The following is a 16,934-nucleotide window of genomic DNA, read 5'->3' as shown; positions in this document are numbered from 1 at the left end:
CTTGGAGCACACAGGGAGTGTTTGTCTCATTTTCCTTCTCTCATCGCCTTTTGCTTGCTGCCCATATTAACAGAAGCTTTTTTTTTTACAGGTTGGGGTTGCACAGAAGGCTGCTGCTGGTTTTTTTTCCGTCTTTCTTGGCTTCATTTTTTTTTTTTCTAAAATAACCAAACATCCATCTCACCTTCATATTCAAAGGTCATTCAAAAGCAAGAGTTGAAAACACATCACAGTCCAAGTGAAAATTATGTCATATTTATATTATAGCTAAGACACGTCATAATGAAACCAAAGGCAAATAGGCACATGTAAGCTGTTACCAAGGGCATTGTGCTGGTGTTAATAAACTAGTGCAGAAAGTACTCTTCTCAGTATTTATGCACATAATGTACTCGCCTACACAAATGGAATGCACCCTAATTTATCAAAGGTGACAATGCACTTAAACCCTTTCTGAACAAATTACCCAACACTTCCTTACAAACCTTTAATCGTAGCTAATGGAAAACAAAAGAGCACCAGCAACCTGAATGTCTGTGCGTGTGTGTGAATTGGTGTGTACCTGTGCGTGCCAGCGTGTTCCATCTACTTTTCATACACACACACACACACATGCACAGCAAAGTTCTAAGTATATGGACATACAGTACACTCGCTGTATACCGGACTCTCTGGATGCACCAGGTCATCAATTGGCAGTTGCAGATACCAGCTATGTGATACAATCAATTTCACTTACACTTGCCTTGCTTACTTCTTCACATTTTCTTTGGTAATTGTAATTGTAATGAATGGCTTGTCAGACCTGATAATGGCCATTTTAAACTGCCCTGATTGCAAAAAAAAGCCTGATGTGAATGCATTAACACAAATATGGTGCATCAACTTGTTTGCGTGCACCTGCAAAAACATCCCCAGAAAGTTGTGGGGGGAAACAACAGCCCATGGTATCTAACTCCACTCCTCACACACACACACACAAAAAAAACCCCTCCTGAGATGATTGTTAATGTGAACTAAGTGCTGTTAAATTATAGGGAGACATTTCCATGCCAACCACACACTGTAATTTCTGTCACATTGCAATAATGTTATTATATATTTCAGTGTGGTAACCTAGACATGGAAATAGTCTAAGATTTGCAGAGCTGATGTTTTAACAGCATATGCTGTACTTGCTTTAGGATAAGGGCAAGTCAGACACACATGCACTTACATACACAGTCGGGGTCAAATATTTTGTGTTGTAGAGATCATCAGCGTGAGATTAGCTTAATGAGTCTGGGTAGCCAACACGGCGGAACGATTTACAACACGAGCAAACCCACCTACCACCTACTACACCATAATGACTATTAGGCAAATAAGTAACACATGCACATGTATGGTAAAATGAGACCCTTTTGTTGGCCTGTTTACCCGTCTCTCTGTCCGGCTATCTATCTATGTGCCTATCTGTCTGTACTGGCATGTGATACCAGTACTACCAGTAAATGATAGGAGTATACAAGTAAACAGCAAGTAGATTTTTTTTACTAGGGAGAACTCTTTACATATTCACAGCAATTCACATATAAAGAAGTGTTGCTTGCTTGAAACAAGCTTACACATTTTATAGTTTTAAAGAAATAGTTTGGGATTTTTGAAGTGAGGCTATATGAGGTGCTTATCGATAGGGTATCACCTGCAGTAAATGGCGGTCAGCGTATCCCCAGTTTGAAGAAAAAGAGAGTTGCACCTGCACAGAAGCTAAGCATTGTACTGCTGTGGACAGGGTCGGCAGCTAACGTGCTTAGCCACGTAAAAGAAGGCCCACAGAAGAAAATCAATATCAGTTCAAGTGCTTAATATTTTCAGCATGTTACCTTGACGTCCGACAGCCATTTCCTTTGGGACTACATTTACTCAACCGTATTCTTATGCATCAATGCTGGCACAGTATTACGTGTCTGGAGATCAGCTGTTGTGGTCAGAAAGTGCTATTGCAAGATCCGACTGAAATCCAAGTTTTTTCTGAGCTGTTATAGATTTCATTGTGTTCCTTTGAATGATATTGGACTTTGAAAGCTGTGGCTATCTGCTCCAAATACAGACATGAACACTTTACATGCAGCATTGAGACAACTCTGTGTTTGCAGTGATCACTTCTCTGAAGAGCATTATGTAAAACCTCAACCAAATAAGCCAGACAGACACTTGCTGAAGAGCCCTGCTGTACCCAACCATCTGGTAAGATAGCGGTAAATAGGCCTACCTATAAATAACTGAAACAGCGTACCACACAACCAGTAAAGAAATGTTTCTCCAGAAGTTTCCCTCTCTTTCTCTCTCTTTCGGCCCCGTTCAGTGTTCTTCTGCAAATGTTCTTCTTCTGTATACTTTGGTTCAAAAAAGTTTTGTCTCAGTGAAAAGCATTTTGTTGTCACTGTTATAGTCACTCATTAAATTTTTTCCTAAAATGCTGAACCAAACAGCTGATCTCGTACAGTGCAGCCAAGTTGCGCTTATGTGTAGGAATACAGAAGTTCTACGGCTGAGAAAATGTAGTTCTAAAGGAATGATAACCGATGTATTTTTCCATGAGTCCGCTGTCTATTGTAGCTTGTTTGGTCACTGGGGTGAAGAAGACATTACGCTCACTACTTACACCTGCAGAGAAACACACAGAAAGAGACGCATTCTTGTATTAAGTTAGAAGACACGTTGGATATTTCAAAACACGGAGCAGGTAAAGCAACAGTGAACACAGTTGTTGGTGCTGACGTCAGTCATACCACGGTGGTTCCATCGGTAATTAACAACAAGCCTCCACACGCGGCTCACCTGCTGCTGTGAAAAAGGAATCGTGGGTGAAAAGAAACGTGAGTTTTCTTTTATAAAGACAGGAAAGTTATGAGCAGATCACTGTAGTTTGTGAGTAAACACTAAAAGAAGGTGGAGAATAAAGTAGAATTAAAATAGTGAGATTAGAAATTAAATACTAGAAATAGGGTAATGCATTCTTTCAAATATTTTCAATTGAAATATAGTTAAAAATGGCCTACTTGTTTTAGTTGGATTTTATTTGTAGCTACAAAGTTACAAAGATGTTTGTGCATGCGCTCAGCTATACTTGTTAGAAAGAAATATGCGGACCTTTCAATAATCGGTAATTGGAATAAGCCAGGAAAAATGTAATTGGTGCATCTCTTACTACAACTATCGTGGTAATAAGCCTATTTGTGAACTGGTGCTAATATTTTAGAACTACCATTGTGTTAGTTTGCTCAGTATGATGTTAAGTGGCAGATCAGTTGGCCTGCTGCAGTTGAATATCGAAGTGAGAGACATCCTCTGAGGATGCCAGATAATTAGGATAATTTGACAGATGGTAAACCATTGAACCTAAGTCAGATTTAACCAACTATTGCTGTGTGGTGTTGGCCACATAAAAAGACAGAGAAAAGAGTAAGTACTAAAAGTGATGGCAATTTGGTAACATCCACGGTCTCCATGCTACACTGATAACAGTAGTAAGGCTTCCCTCTGTGCACACGTATCCTATACAAGTACAGTTTTGGCTGGATTATTTGTGTCCCCGTCAAAAATTTTTAACCCAACTATTAGATGAAATTTACGCCCATGGTGTACACTGATATTGATTTTTTTTTTGGTGGCTGAAACATGTTAGCTGATGACCCTGTCCATAGTACATTGCTTAGCCTGTGTTAGCATTAAATTACATAATTTAAGAATTTTCTTTTCCTGTCAAAGTTTCTCTGGGTAAAGTAACCAGCTCTTGTTGTATGATCACATAATTTAGCTGAGCAGATATTACATGCCAGTCCATGCCTTGACCCAGAACTAACCCTTCCACATCACGCTGTTCAGGGGATCTCCATTAACTCACATAACAGTTTCAAACCCCAGTGGATCCTTCTAATTGACATAACAGACGGCCTAATTGTTAAAGAGCTCTCTAGATTTACGCTGGACCATCCCCACTGGGAGACACAAGAGGAGAAGTATTGATGACATTGACCACCTCTGACCCTGTGTTTACTCCTGGGCTGATACCCAACTGATCGATGAGCACTTGCACGCTTTGAGGTCTCGTAGAACCCACCTGTCAGAGGAATTCAATATTCACACACGCAGCTGCGCTTGTATGGCCACGCACATAAGAAACAACCAGTCATAACAATAATAAAAACTTTATTCATGTAGCAGCTTTCTAAAACAAACAAAGCAAACACCTGGTTGTAATCTTAGAACCTCACCGCTAGTGGCCGCTGGAAACTCCATAATACCCTTTTAATAATTAAAATAAAAGAACAAAACTTGCTTGTAAACAACAGTTTAGTGTAACTGGTTGAAAAATATGTCTCAACAATAAACCCCGTTACTCTCAAGTGAGATAAAACTGCTTTGATCCTCGGGGTACAACTATTCACTGACGCAGAGTAAAAAAACAATTCATAAATAATCATATCTATGTGTACAGTACTGAAGATCTCGAAACTTTAGTAAAAATGTGAAAATCTAAAGGTAATGTCTGTGAAAGACCAAATCTTATTTTTTAACAGGATGTTCAAGTACTGCACACAGCAACAGCTTTGCCCAAAGTTGTGCTTTATAACAAAAGCAACTAATTATTCAACTGTAGAACAATACCATTATTTTGTGTATGTTATGCATAGCCAAGAGAGAGATGTGACAGTTTACAGGGTATGTACTGTGTGTGCAGGAGCACCTCACAGTGGCATGCTGTCCAGTACAAAGATGGTCTGAATGAACACTTATTTGATAGAAAACAAATATTGACCGTTATAAGTTTATCAAAGACTGCATTTATTGCTGGGCTGCTAATTTGGATTACATTGTATTCTGCTCGCTATTTTGTCCATGTCCTGTGTAGAGTATAGTTTCCAAGTGTATTCAAACACTCTTTAGATAAGGTACATTTATGAGTGGATTAAGGGATGATTGCCGATCATAATACCATAACAATCACAAATTATTGCTTACCCCCTTTTCTATTAACTATTTTATGTGTGGCCATGCATATTGACAATGGACAAATAAGAATTGCAGACAGTTGTCCATCAACAGGCACCATAAATTCATTCTAGAAATACTCTTAATTACATAATATTTTAATGCAACTGCAAATGCAATGGCGCACTCACACAAGCCAGCCATTATTGCGTGATGCTGCTCTTCCAATTGGAGCTAACATAATATCTTGCACTGAAAATAGCCTGCAGTCTACAAGACAAACGTTGGATTCCAACTGAGGTTATCACACAGTCCCAGTGGTCTCCAAGGTCTCATCCACTCTCTGTCTGTTCATCTTAATGACTCTTGCGACGTCATGCATATCTACTGCTGCATCACTAAGCTCCAAAATAAGTAAAGCCTATGAGCTCTCACAAGCCAGTCTCTCTCTCTGTCTTTCTCTCTCTTCCTCTGTATGTGCATGCGTATATTTGCCGTCTTTCTCCACAATACCTATGAATTTGTCAGCTTTGTGCGGGAAAAAATGAAGCAGACAGAATTAGGTGAGGTGATAGGGACTCTCCGCCAAGAAACGGGATGGAAAGGGGAGTTGTGGAGAGAAAGGGTACGCTATATGCCTAACAAATGATCACAGAATCAGAGCTCCACTTGGTGGCATCTGGTAGTACTGCAAGGGTTTGTGGAAAGTGGTGTTTGAAGAGTTTGGCTAATCCCTGTGGTGTACAGTTGATAGGCAGGCGAGGACACTTGCCATGACCTCTCATCAGTGGACGTCTCTCCCCACAATACACACACAGACCCGCACCAGTTCTACCCTATTCAGTGCACACATTGGTTAGCATAAGAAGCAGTGGATCCCTCCCTCACCTCCTCCCTCCCTTTGCATTCCCTGACATGATGATCTAGCCTCTTTGACATCTTGTAGACTTCAGCACTAGTGACCGCCCGCGCCCTTTAGTCCTCCTCTGGGATCACACAAAAGGAGGGGCATAGATGAAGATAGAAAACCTCATGTCAGAGTGTCTTGGGAAGTGATATATCTGATACATTGCACCAAAACAGAACACATTGTGAAAATATGAAAAATATTAAGTTTGCAATGGCACGTGCATAGTCAGCACACGTGTAGCAGTTAAGCCCCTTCTCTTAGTGCATGCACAATGCATAGTTCAAAGTTTTTCTGATCTTTTTAAATCCCACATTTGCCCGAAGCCCTGCACTTGGAGTAGTCCACACACTGCTGTATTCTAGAGGTGGAGGAAATAACCGATACACTTTGGCATTGTGATTCATTTTTTTTGGTTTGTTTTTAGTAATTGTTAATAATAACAAATGATGGTATTGGTATTAATTAATTATTATATATTGGGAGATAACCATATCATCCCAGCCATACTGTATTCCTTACAGGGATAACTTTTAGCATTGACAAGTGGAAAAGCCAGACACATTTTTATTAAAAATACCTTGGACAGAAATTAAAATCAATCGCTATTTTGTTCATACCCATTCATAACTTTGCTGCATCATGTTAATATACATTTACACGCATACATGCTGTTGGGAGCACAGTGCCCAATTGTGAATCTGTCTTTAGTGGTCATGATTACTGTACTAAAAGAATCACCTGCTGTGCATGACAGCGGAAAGTTTGCACCCTGCTGCTCTGTAGTTTATTATAGTGTAGCTTTTGTGGTGGTATTTGTAGGCCCCATTAAGTCACCTCTATAATATTGCCAGTGGTTTGGTTTTGGTTCATGGTTTGTTGAGATTACAGCAATGCAATGCCAGGAAAAAATACTTGATGTCAAACTTTCAATATCCTGGAAAGATGGGAATACTGTAATGTATATTGGAGGACAACTTTCCATGTTGACAGTCACTGGAACAATCAGAATGGCCTAACATCACAACAGCCCATCTGTAGGCTTAACAGGAACTTACGTCTCACAGGACACTGGAGGCAGTCAGAGGAAACCTGGGACACACACTGGCAGGGGAAAGGTGCTCTTGTATGTCTGTACTTTTGTTTGTTCATGAGAAGACTGAGAGAATGACTGTGTGCACAACAGAGTAACGGAAGTGAAGTGTGCTGCTGTCGGAGACTAAAGGAATATCTGAGCAGTGTGCGGATTGGGGGGAGTGCTGGGAGAGAGACAACAGTTTGTTCTCAAAGACGACGGAAAGAAGAACAGAAGCAAGGTTTCTTTTAATTCCCCGATGTGACTTTACAACCAAAAGATTCAACATCCACTGTGTCACATAACTGGGCCAGTTGCTTAGCCAACATCTAGAGAGAGAGACCTTTGAGCTCAATATCTCTCTCTCTCTTTTTTGCTGTCCCATTTTTCCCTTTTGTATCGCTGTCACCCTTTCCTCCCTTTTACACTCGTCTACAGTGTCACATGTCCTTGTCTTGTCGCTGGCAGTCTCTATCTTTCTGTTGAACTTGATGTTCTTTAAGTGCCCCCATTCAACAACTATTTTCCATATAATTGGACGTTAGATGCAGCTTTTGGATTCATAAATGGATCAAAAAGACTTTTTCAAGTTATTTTAGTGCTGAATACGCTGTCTCGAGGTTCAACTGCTGGCCCAGAGTTCAGCTGGAGAAGGCAAGCTTTGATCTGCATCAGGAGCGAGTTCAGCAAAGGTCATGTTGGGAATTATAATCTGTTGCACATAGGCAATGACCGTTTTGAACCTTATCAGGTATTGCAATTTTGAGAAGTAGTTTAGTTAGAGACTACACAGACTTCCATATAAATCCATATAAAAATTCATATTTTGTCAATAATGGATAGTGATACTTAACACACAACATTTACAAGCAGCAAGACAGCATCAGATAAAACTCAGTAAGGCAAACATAGTCATTCAGTTGAACACACACACACAAACACACCCCATCAAATTCTAAACTTCTCCCGCATGCATGTCTTCCATACAAAATAGAATCGGGTGCTAGCTAGCTGTATGCATCCACATTCAACACACAATGCCTGTTACCATATGCTTGTTATATAGAGAAACAGGCCAAGTCAAGGAATGGAAAACCTTTGATAGGAATTGACCTTCCACCCAAAAAAGCTGTCACAGCTCGTCATGCTGCCATGACTGAAAAATTCATCAGGGGGAATCATTGTCATTTATTAGCAATGTGATATCTTCTACATGTGGTGTGATCTTCTAAAAGCATTATTCCTTCTGAAAAGGAGGAATTTCCAAACGTACTGTTGTGTTTACAACAGCTGATTAATCATCCAGTTGCTGATACGTTACTAAGACATCACAATATCTTAGAATCATTCTGAAATAAATATGATCATTTCCCCAACATGCAACGCTACGTTGCATGTTGGGGAAATGATCATATTTATTTCATATGAGACGACAGAATGAGAGTGTCAACCATCCCCCTTCAATCAATACTAGATGCCTGGACGCACCCCTCCTCTTTCTTGTTCTTTCTATCTCTGCCTCTCTTCAGATTGTTTTTCATCCATTTCTGTAAGGCATGATCAGCTGCAATTACCCTCCTCCCTCCTCCCCCTCCATCAGTTCACCCCTCCTCTCTCTCCCCTCTCATCCATCCTGCCTCCAAGAGGCAGCCAGAATTCCTAAGAGAGAGCCAATCAGTTCCTCTCCCGCTCCTCTTCCCCTCCCTTTCGCTCTCATTTTCACTCCGTCTCTCTTGTCCATTCTTGCTAGCAACTTGTCACTTAGCAACGGTGTCTGCTATGCTGTTGGGTAGTGAATTGTCCCTGGTTGCAGTACTCCAGTAGTTGCATTAACCCGTTCCATACAAGTCCTCCAGTAAATCAATAGTAATTGTGTTAAACTACTGACTAAAAGCAACATATTAAGTCATAATAAGTGACTGGTTACTCAAGCGATTGTACATTGGAAACAATTGGCTTACATGTTATGATCACCCCACACATACACCCTGTGGATTAGCTGCTGCCATTTACATGTTATCATCTCGATAAGATCAGCATATTGTGTTTAGCATAATGGCAGCCTGAACCTCTTTTGGCCAAATCAAAAATGCCATTTGGAGTGCTCAGCTTTGCCAACACATACAGCAACACACTTTTATGTTGACGATAGGAATTGCTATTCCGGTGCAGGCTGGGGTAGTGGATTTGTTTGCTGTACATAATGGCATGTTAACACCCCTGTAATCCTTTTCTCAGTTTACTGCCAATGGCATTTTAAGTATTCCTAATGTGCTCCAGCCATGCTGAGAGGAAGTGGGTGCACAGTCATCTTGTGTGCGAGCGGATGTGTGTTTAGGTTTCGATTTATTTTGTTTTTTTATTTTATTTTTTCCTCACGTGTTTCTCTCCCCATGCTTATCAGAGGTCAACACCTCAAGCACAGCTTCCGCCTGTACATTGCCCAAACTATAAAAATATCATGCTAAATAAAACAAGCGGCTGTTTGATACCACCACTGAGATCAACAAAAAGCTCATTTGCATCACATTTCCACTGCATTAGCATATCCGCCCGCATTCCCACACTCACTCACTCACACAGCCTCGTTTGCCTCTACCTGCTCCGACACTTTCATGTTTATTCATCCCTCTGTCTGGCATACCTATAATCAGATAACAGATCTCTGCGCCATTAGCACACTCAAACAGGTGGAAACAGGTAATAAATGCTGACAGAAATAGGTAAGAGATTGAGAAAGAGATTATGGGAGCGCACAGGACAAGTCAGCGAAGTGCACAACTTTGGAAGAGAATAGGAGAGGCAGCGAACATATTTAAATAACACCTTGTATCAATGTTGAAAATCTGTAATAAAATAATACCAAAGTGAGAGTTGAGACAATGAGTGTAGGAATATTTAGCTGCTAATCTGGATGGCGTTGGCCCTAAAATCTGCCCTCTCTACTCTGATACTTTCCCAGAAACAATCTTGACAACCCCAGACAAGTTATCTAGATCAGGTGAGAGTGAAGGCAAAGCATTCTGACATGTATAATCTGACATTTTATTATGTCTATTACATGTATTTTCTCCCATTTAGCTGGATTCTAGAGACTTAATTGGTTAGTGTACAATGAAATCAACCCAAGAACGTAAGGTACATCACAAACTGTTGATTAGTATTTAAATGATTTAATGTACTATTTTTATACATACGTTACCGTTATAGCCTCAACAGTTGACATTGAACTTCCAGATTGAATCTAAAGAGAGAGAATGGTGTACAAAAGGGAGGTCAGTCTGTCAGTCAGAGATGGGAAAATAGAGATGAGGAGGATGATAGGAAAGATAACAGAAAAGAAGAGAGAATTATGACCATCTGCATTGCGATACACAATATGTTCGACTAAAATTTGCATGCATTCGCACACCTATACAGAAGCACACACCCTCACACACTATTTGTTTGCAGACTTCTCTCTGCTGTAATTGCAGTGACATTTATATTTGCACCTGAAGCCTGACTGCCAGTTTCCATTACTTGGAGCCAGATTTAGAGAGAAGCGAACTAGACTGAATGGCGATGGTGACTGGAATGAATGCGGAACCAAATGTACCTGAAAGAGCTATTTTGAATTATAGCCCAGCTCCTCTCCATCTGACAGGGTCACCAACGGAGTGTCTGTATCACGGAGGAAAGCCTGATACACCACACATGAAAAAAATATTTTTCCCAGGGGGACAATAAAATAATTATTAAAAATAAATACCCAGCAAGGAACATACATGTATATAATATGGATGCTCTCACTCATACAGCCAACAAGTTCAGCTTATATTTACATGTTTACCACACATACTGAATTTTCCTATGTCTCTGATCATTAATTCAGATTGTGAAAGTTTTTCCTGATGAAAAATAGCACCCATTCCCTCCCCTCCCACCTTATAATACTATTCCGCAATATCAGTTTTATCACTTATTTCAAAAGGCCCAAATTGGAAATTTATAGGAGAACGGTCATCAGTCTTAGAACTTTCTCAGTTACAATGATTAATCTATCCGAACTGGGGATCTTGGCTCCACTGCACTATCCATTGATCATTTTCACAGCTTTGTCATTAAATATTTATTCGGCTTATTCGCTGGTGGCCATTGTTCAGTAACGTCCACCATGATAAGTGTGTAAAAGATCAGGAACTCAACAAAAACATTATTTTAATCTTGCCCAAGTCTGGCTGGCATCTTGAAAGTCTTCTGCACGATTTGAAAGAGCCACGTCAACTGTTTCACCTATCTGTGAAATGACCATGTCAACAGTATCAGCATTATTTCTCCTCTTTTCCTACCCCATCCCCCATGTGGCTGTTTGAGTCAGATGCAACACAAAGTTGTTTGTTTGGGCCTGTGGTTGTTTACATGACTGGGAGCTTTATCCTCCATCAGCAAACATCGGCATTCGCAGCCTTCGTTTTCCCACATGGGTCAATTACAGAGAGGGTGATGGGGCTGTCACATCAGGGGGTCCAGGCATGTTGGGTTTGAGGCAAGGAAGTGGGAGAGGAAATGTACTGTAAGACAGTAAAATTAGTACAGAACTGGGTGAGCTGGTTTATTTGTGATGCTCTTGCATTCCTATTCTCTCTTATGCACTAGAGTTATTTATCTCCAAAATCCCCTAGCAGATTTATGTTTCGATATTCTCAGTTGTTGTCAGTCCACTTTATTTCCTCTATACTAACCCCCCTCACTGAGACAATTTGGAACTCCTTGAATGCTTTCTGAGAAGGCGAAGGACGGATTAAACTCACATGGTTTACTACTGGGGCATTTCAAGCAAAAATACCATTTGATAGAAACAAGCATTCCAAGGATGGTTAAATCAAGGGCAACAAGACTTAGTCAAAGATGCTGGAAGAAGTTTTGTCTCTCAGATTCTCTACCTGTATCTTCCAAGTCCAGTTTCCCTTGATTTTACATCCCTTGGATAACTATAACCTGGATGACTGAGAATCTTCACAGACATATTCGAGCATTCTTCAATGATTTGGCCCTGAACTTTAGAAGGGAACGCACTCGTTCCAAGCCTAGCTTGACATATCTCCACACAACTCTCTATGCACACTTTCTTTGAATGGAATGTTTAGGTATTTATAGTAAATGGTAAAAGGACTGGACTTGTATAGCGCCTTTCTAGTCTACTGACGACTCAAAACGCTTTACACCTGTCACATTCACCCCATTCACACACATTCAAACACTGATGGCTGAGGCTACCATGCATGGTGACCGTCATCAAAAAGAAACTAGTTACTCACACACACTCACACGGCAGTGGCACAGCCTTTGAGAGCACTTTGGGGGTTTATTATCTTGCTCAAGGACACTTCGTCATATGGGCTGGGAGAAGCAGGGTATCAAACTGCCAATCTTAGTGAGTAACCCGCTCTACCTCTAAGCCGTAGCACCCTATGGAGCTGATAAACAAGACATCAAAATTTAGTTCTAACAACTCTCTACGCTTAATGAAGACACCACTATAGATAAACAATTGAGCATGTCAAATGCAAGTTAAAGTAACAGAGACAAAATCTAATAATGAAACAATGAACTTTGTTTGCCAGACAGTCTATATCCATTAGCCTGCATGTCTTAACCCTGTAGACTTTTATGGACATCTGAAATCTCAAAATCTAAATAAGCCTGCCCTTGTTATATGCCTATACTGCCTGCTCACAGAACCATGTAGACTGAAAACACATATGTTTACTCATTATACAAAATTATGCACATACCATGCATACCTAAGTCTTTTCCTTTAATTTCCACCACCCATCTTTTCACTCACTGCTTTCACTCTATCGTGTAATTTCGAAGATCATCAGCAATTTCTGAAGGATATATTTTTCACAACCCTCCCAGGCTGTTCTGTCAAAGACCCGATAAGATAAGTGAGTGGCTCACTGAGTTAAGTTCAAAATCCAGACATCACATGCCTGTGACGGATCTAAAACTTACAGAACTCAAAGTGTTGCGCTTAGAAATGTCTCATTTATTTCCCTCCGCTGTATCATAGAACGTCTGTAAATGAGTTTTGAAAAGCACACAGTCGTTATCACCTTTGCATGGATACATATGTCTAATTTAATCAATCATTCTCAGGTTTCCAGGTGTTGGAGCTTCCAATCAAATCTGCTCTTTGGTGCATCAGGTGTTGAATTTGTTAGCTCAGAGATATGTGTGGCAGAGTGCAGTGTGGCACGGATATTAAAATTCACACCAACCACTGAATTTACCGAGTTAACGGATTAAGAGGAGTCATTAGACAAAGTGCATGGCTGGTGACAGTACTTTACTGACTGAAGCTTCAAATCTGCCAGTTAACCCCATGGAGATGACTTTGTTTATGGTCACCACAATCATTTATCTCCATGGGGTTAGCTGGACACATAGTCATCCATCCATCCATCCATCCATCCATCCATCCACCGATCCTCTATCTTCCCAACCTAGGAAAACCTCCAAAGGAAGTCGTCCAGGAGGCATCCTAATCAGATGCCCGAACCATTTCAACTGGCTCCTTTCAACACAAAGGTGCTGCGGCTCTATTCTGAGCTCCCTCCAGATGTCCTCCTCACCCTAGGCTGAGCCCTGCCAGCCTACAGAAGAAACTCATTTTAGCCACTTGTATCCGCAATCACATTCTTTCGGTCACTTCGCACAGCTCATGATCATAGGTGAGGGTTGGAACGTCATGTTCACCACTGCCAGGCGTATGGCTGATACTATGTCTATACACCCCCTGACACAGTAATCCTTTCCACACATGATAGTCTTCTTCAGGGTGTTGAAGAACAAACCTTTATCCCTCTTACTGCCATTCGCCAACTTGCCCATTGCAGCCTTAAAGCAACACTTATATATAATAGTAACGTTTCAATGCTAACACTACCAGCTGTGTGTGAGAGGTACATAGCTGTTATAGACAGCCAGAATTCATCTATTTATCATTGGCCTAGCAGCTGACATAAAAAATACATGTTGGGGTCTTGCCAGTTTTGTCAAGCGTAGGGAAGGGGCAATGAATTTGGCTGAATTGAACTTTCAAATCCAAGGGGACACATGCAAGCTACTTTTGAGCAGAAAAAGCTGTCTTTACCCACAATACACATAACACATATGTGTATTGTTGGAAAAATATCTTATGCCAACAATGATCTATGTGGTTATGCAGTCAGACAATATATATATTAGTGCATTCTTTAAGGCAGGACCCTGCTTGACCTAATGTTTGAAATGAAACTGCTGCTGCTGTAACTTAAAATGTTGCTGTTTAACTGAACTTCAGTAATTTAACCAAAGTGAGCTTAACTACTTTAGATGTGTTTGGCCAAGGGGAGTGCATTGGAAAGCAAAGTTCAGCCATATTCTCAGAATTGTCACCCTTTTCATCATTACAGTTTGCAAGCTTGCAGAACAGTGACATGGTTTTTCAATGACTGGAAATCATTGAATGCACAGGTGACAGCCATACAATGTGCGACATGATTCTTTATGTATTGATTGCTTTTTTTCCATTTCATGTTCTAATTTGCATGCTTTTCTCTCCCAGGGACTGCAAGCATTGCTCTTTATTGTGGAAATGACTTAAATGACTAAATATACATTCCTCTCTCTTTCAGGATGCTGCAGATACCAGTCCCCCTGTCCTTCTTTCTGCCCTTTTCTATCCCTTTCTCTAATGCTGTTGTTCTTAAATGCCCCTGATGATTTCACTTTGCCACCTTTAACACTGGAAATGCACTGTAGTTTTTACCATAATTGTCAATTTTTGCAATGCAATAATTTCTTTTTGGTTTTCTCTTGCATATATCACAGTAGCCCCTTAATGACTGCTTGGGGAAAATTTGCTTAGAGATTTGCACCTTTTCAAGTCATCAACACATGATTGGCCCCACCCAGTACTAAAGAACGCAATTTTAAATGGACTACACCCTGCAGCCAGCCAAGCCCACTGACCAGATTAGCCACTCAGAGTGAATACTTATACTGGTGTTTCCCTCATTCCCCTCCCCGCTCAAAACAAACATCCCCATTAAAACTACCCAAATCCCCTCTGTGGAAGTTGATTTGCTAACTCTTGTCTCTTTTACTAACAACAAGCTTCAGAATTCTTCCAATTTGATTCTTTTCATTGGTGAATTTTCTTTTCCCTTACCTTTTATGATTTCAACAACTAACACTGTGTCATTCACGGAATGTGAACCATCTGTTGTTTTCTCTACTTAACTTACGACTTACATACTAACAAATGTATTGTTATCCTTTTGTTCCTTTTGTTTTTTTCTGATTTTATTTTATAGACTACCCTTTTAAAACAAAATAGTTATATAATTGCTTTCTTTATTTCTTTATTTGGATGTTTTACTATATAAACAATAGGAAAACAGATACATTCTTTTAAATTATATTTTACTATTACATTATGTTTTTGCTTACAGTTGAATCGCCTGTTAAAAGCAGAAGCTGGTTTTGCAAAAGGCGATATTTTTTTTCTTTTTTCTTTCTCACTTTTTTGGGGTTGAGGTGTGTTTTCTTGAGTTTAAGGTTTGTCCTTATTTTTTTTTTTCTTTCTCCTCCCCCTGTTTTCTCCTGAAGCACGCAGGCATTGGACACGCTATGGTAAACAAACTGCATTATATGGTAGATATCATTCTAATTGTCTTATACTTTGGTTTGCCCTGGGTTTTCCGTTACCTCTTTCTATTCTGTTTGCCTTACTGAAAGTACAATCCGCCATCAATTCCAAGGTAGCTGAAAAACTCCACCTCTCTGTTTTTCTTTTAGCCCTCTCTCTATATATATGTTATTGCTTTTTATTACCATCCAGTTCTCCCCTTCCTGAAAAAAATTAATGTGTTCATCCAAAGAGGTCTGCCCAAAAGGGTATAGAAATTACATATATTCCGATTTTTTGTTTTGCTATATATTTTCTGTCCCTTTTTAGTTGTTTTTTTATTTTCTTTTTTATCCGTATGAAGAAATAAAGAATCATAATGCAAGATGTTTTATCAATTGAGTATTAGAAAAGTATTAAGAGTTACCTTAACTTTTTTGTTAATCCCTGTTTCCTCTTGATTTATTTTCTTAGAAGAACCCTATGAACTGAGTGTACACAGCAGAGTTCTCAAGCAGACAAATAGCCTTCCATGGCAACTCCAGTGAGAGGAAGTAAAAAAAAAACTACTGGAAAAAATATTTCCAATTTATTAACAGCATAAATGGCACTGAGGAGACAGTCTGGCTATGTTGCCTCAGACATGTTTAGCCTGTTAGGGATCGACCTGTTATCTAGGCTTGCCATCCTGTGGTTTATAGAGTCATGAAGAGTATTTACAACTTTTGATTTAGTGGCCAAGGCCTTCACTATAAAGTAGGGCTCAAATGAGGGCTTGATCCCATTAGTGGCCTTAGGCTGATTTATGATGAAGATGGAGCTGTTCCCAGACCTGCACCTGAATACACTCCCTCTTTTACACACACACACACACACAATTAATAAAGTCCTTAATGTGTCAGTAGTCCCCTGCAGAAATGATCAAACTAAGAGTACTGATGAAAGCTCATTATTGAAAATAAAAAGGCAATTGCACTTTTATTAAGCTAAGTCGGGGGAGGTTTGCCAAAATACCTTGTAGACATTTGTTAAAAAAATTAAGACCCTGACTAACACCTTATTGGATTCTTATTTTCAAAACCAGTCCTATGCCGACTGCTCTATAGTGCTGCCAATGTACACTGGTAGCCTGCCTAGCGAATAATTGTGATCAGTCTTACTTCTTTTCACTGGACTTTCTAATCAATAAATGAAGCTCTCTGCCCATTGATGCAGGAACTGCCTGGGAAAAATGTGAACTGTGTACTATCGACCCCTCATTAACACTAACACTAACTTATATTTCTTATACTTTACTGGTCTCTCACCCCTTGCAT

General features: G+C 40.0%; 1 protein-coding gene across 1 annotated transcript in view; it reads left to right on the top strand.

Annotated features, from left to right (window-relative positions):
• The window catches only part of nrxn2b (neurexin 2b), a 578,222-nt gene that overhangs the window by 229,508 nt on the left and 331,780 nt on the right, over positions 1 to 16,934 (top strand). The window contains exon 6 of the mRNA XM_046065329.1: positions 15,600 to 15,623. Within this exon, the coding sequence (XP_045921285.1) occupies positions 15,600 to 15,623 (24 nt within the window). The remainder of the gene's footprint in view (positions 1 to 15,599; positions 15,624 to 16,934) is intronic.

The sequence above is a fragment of the Micropterus dolomieu genome, linkage group LG12 (genome assembly GCF_021292245.1).
Source record: "Micropterus dolomieu isolate WLL.071019.BEF.003 ecotype Adirondacks linkage group LG12, ASM2129224v1, whole genome shotgun sequence".
In the NCBI taxonomy this organism is placed as follows: Eukaryota; Metazoa; Chordata; class Actinopteri; order Centrarchiformes; family Centrarchidae; genus Micropterus; species Micropterus dolomieu.
This window is presented reverse-complemented; position numbering and strand designations above follow the sequence as displayed.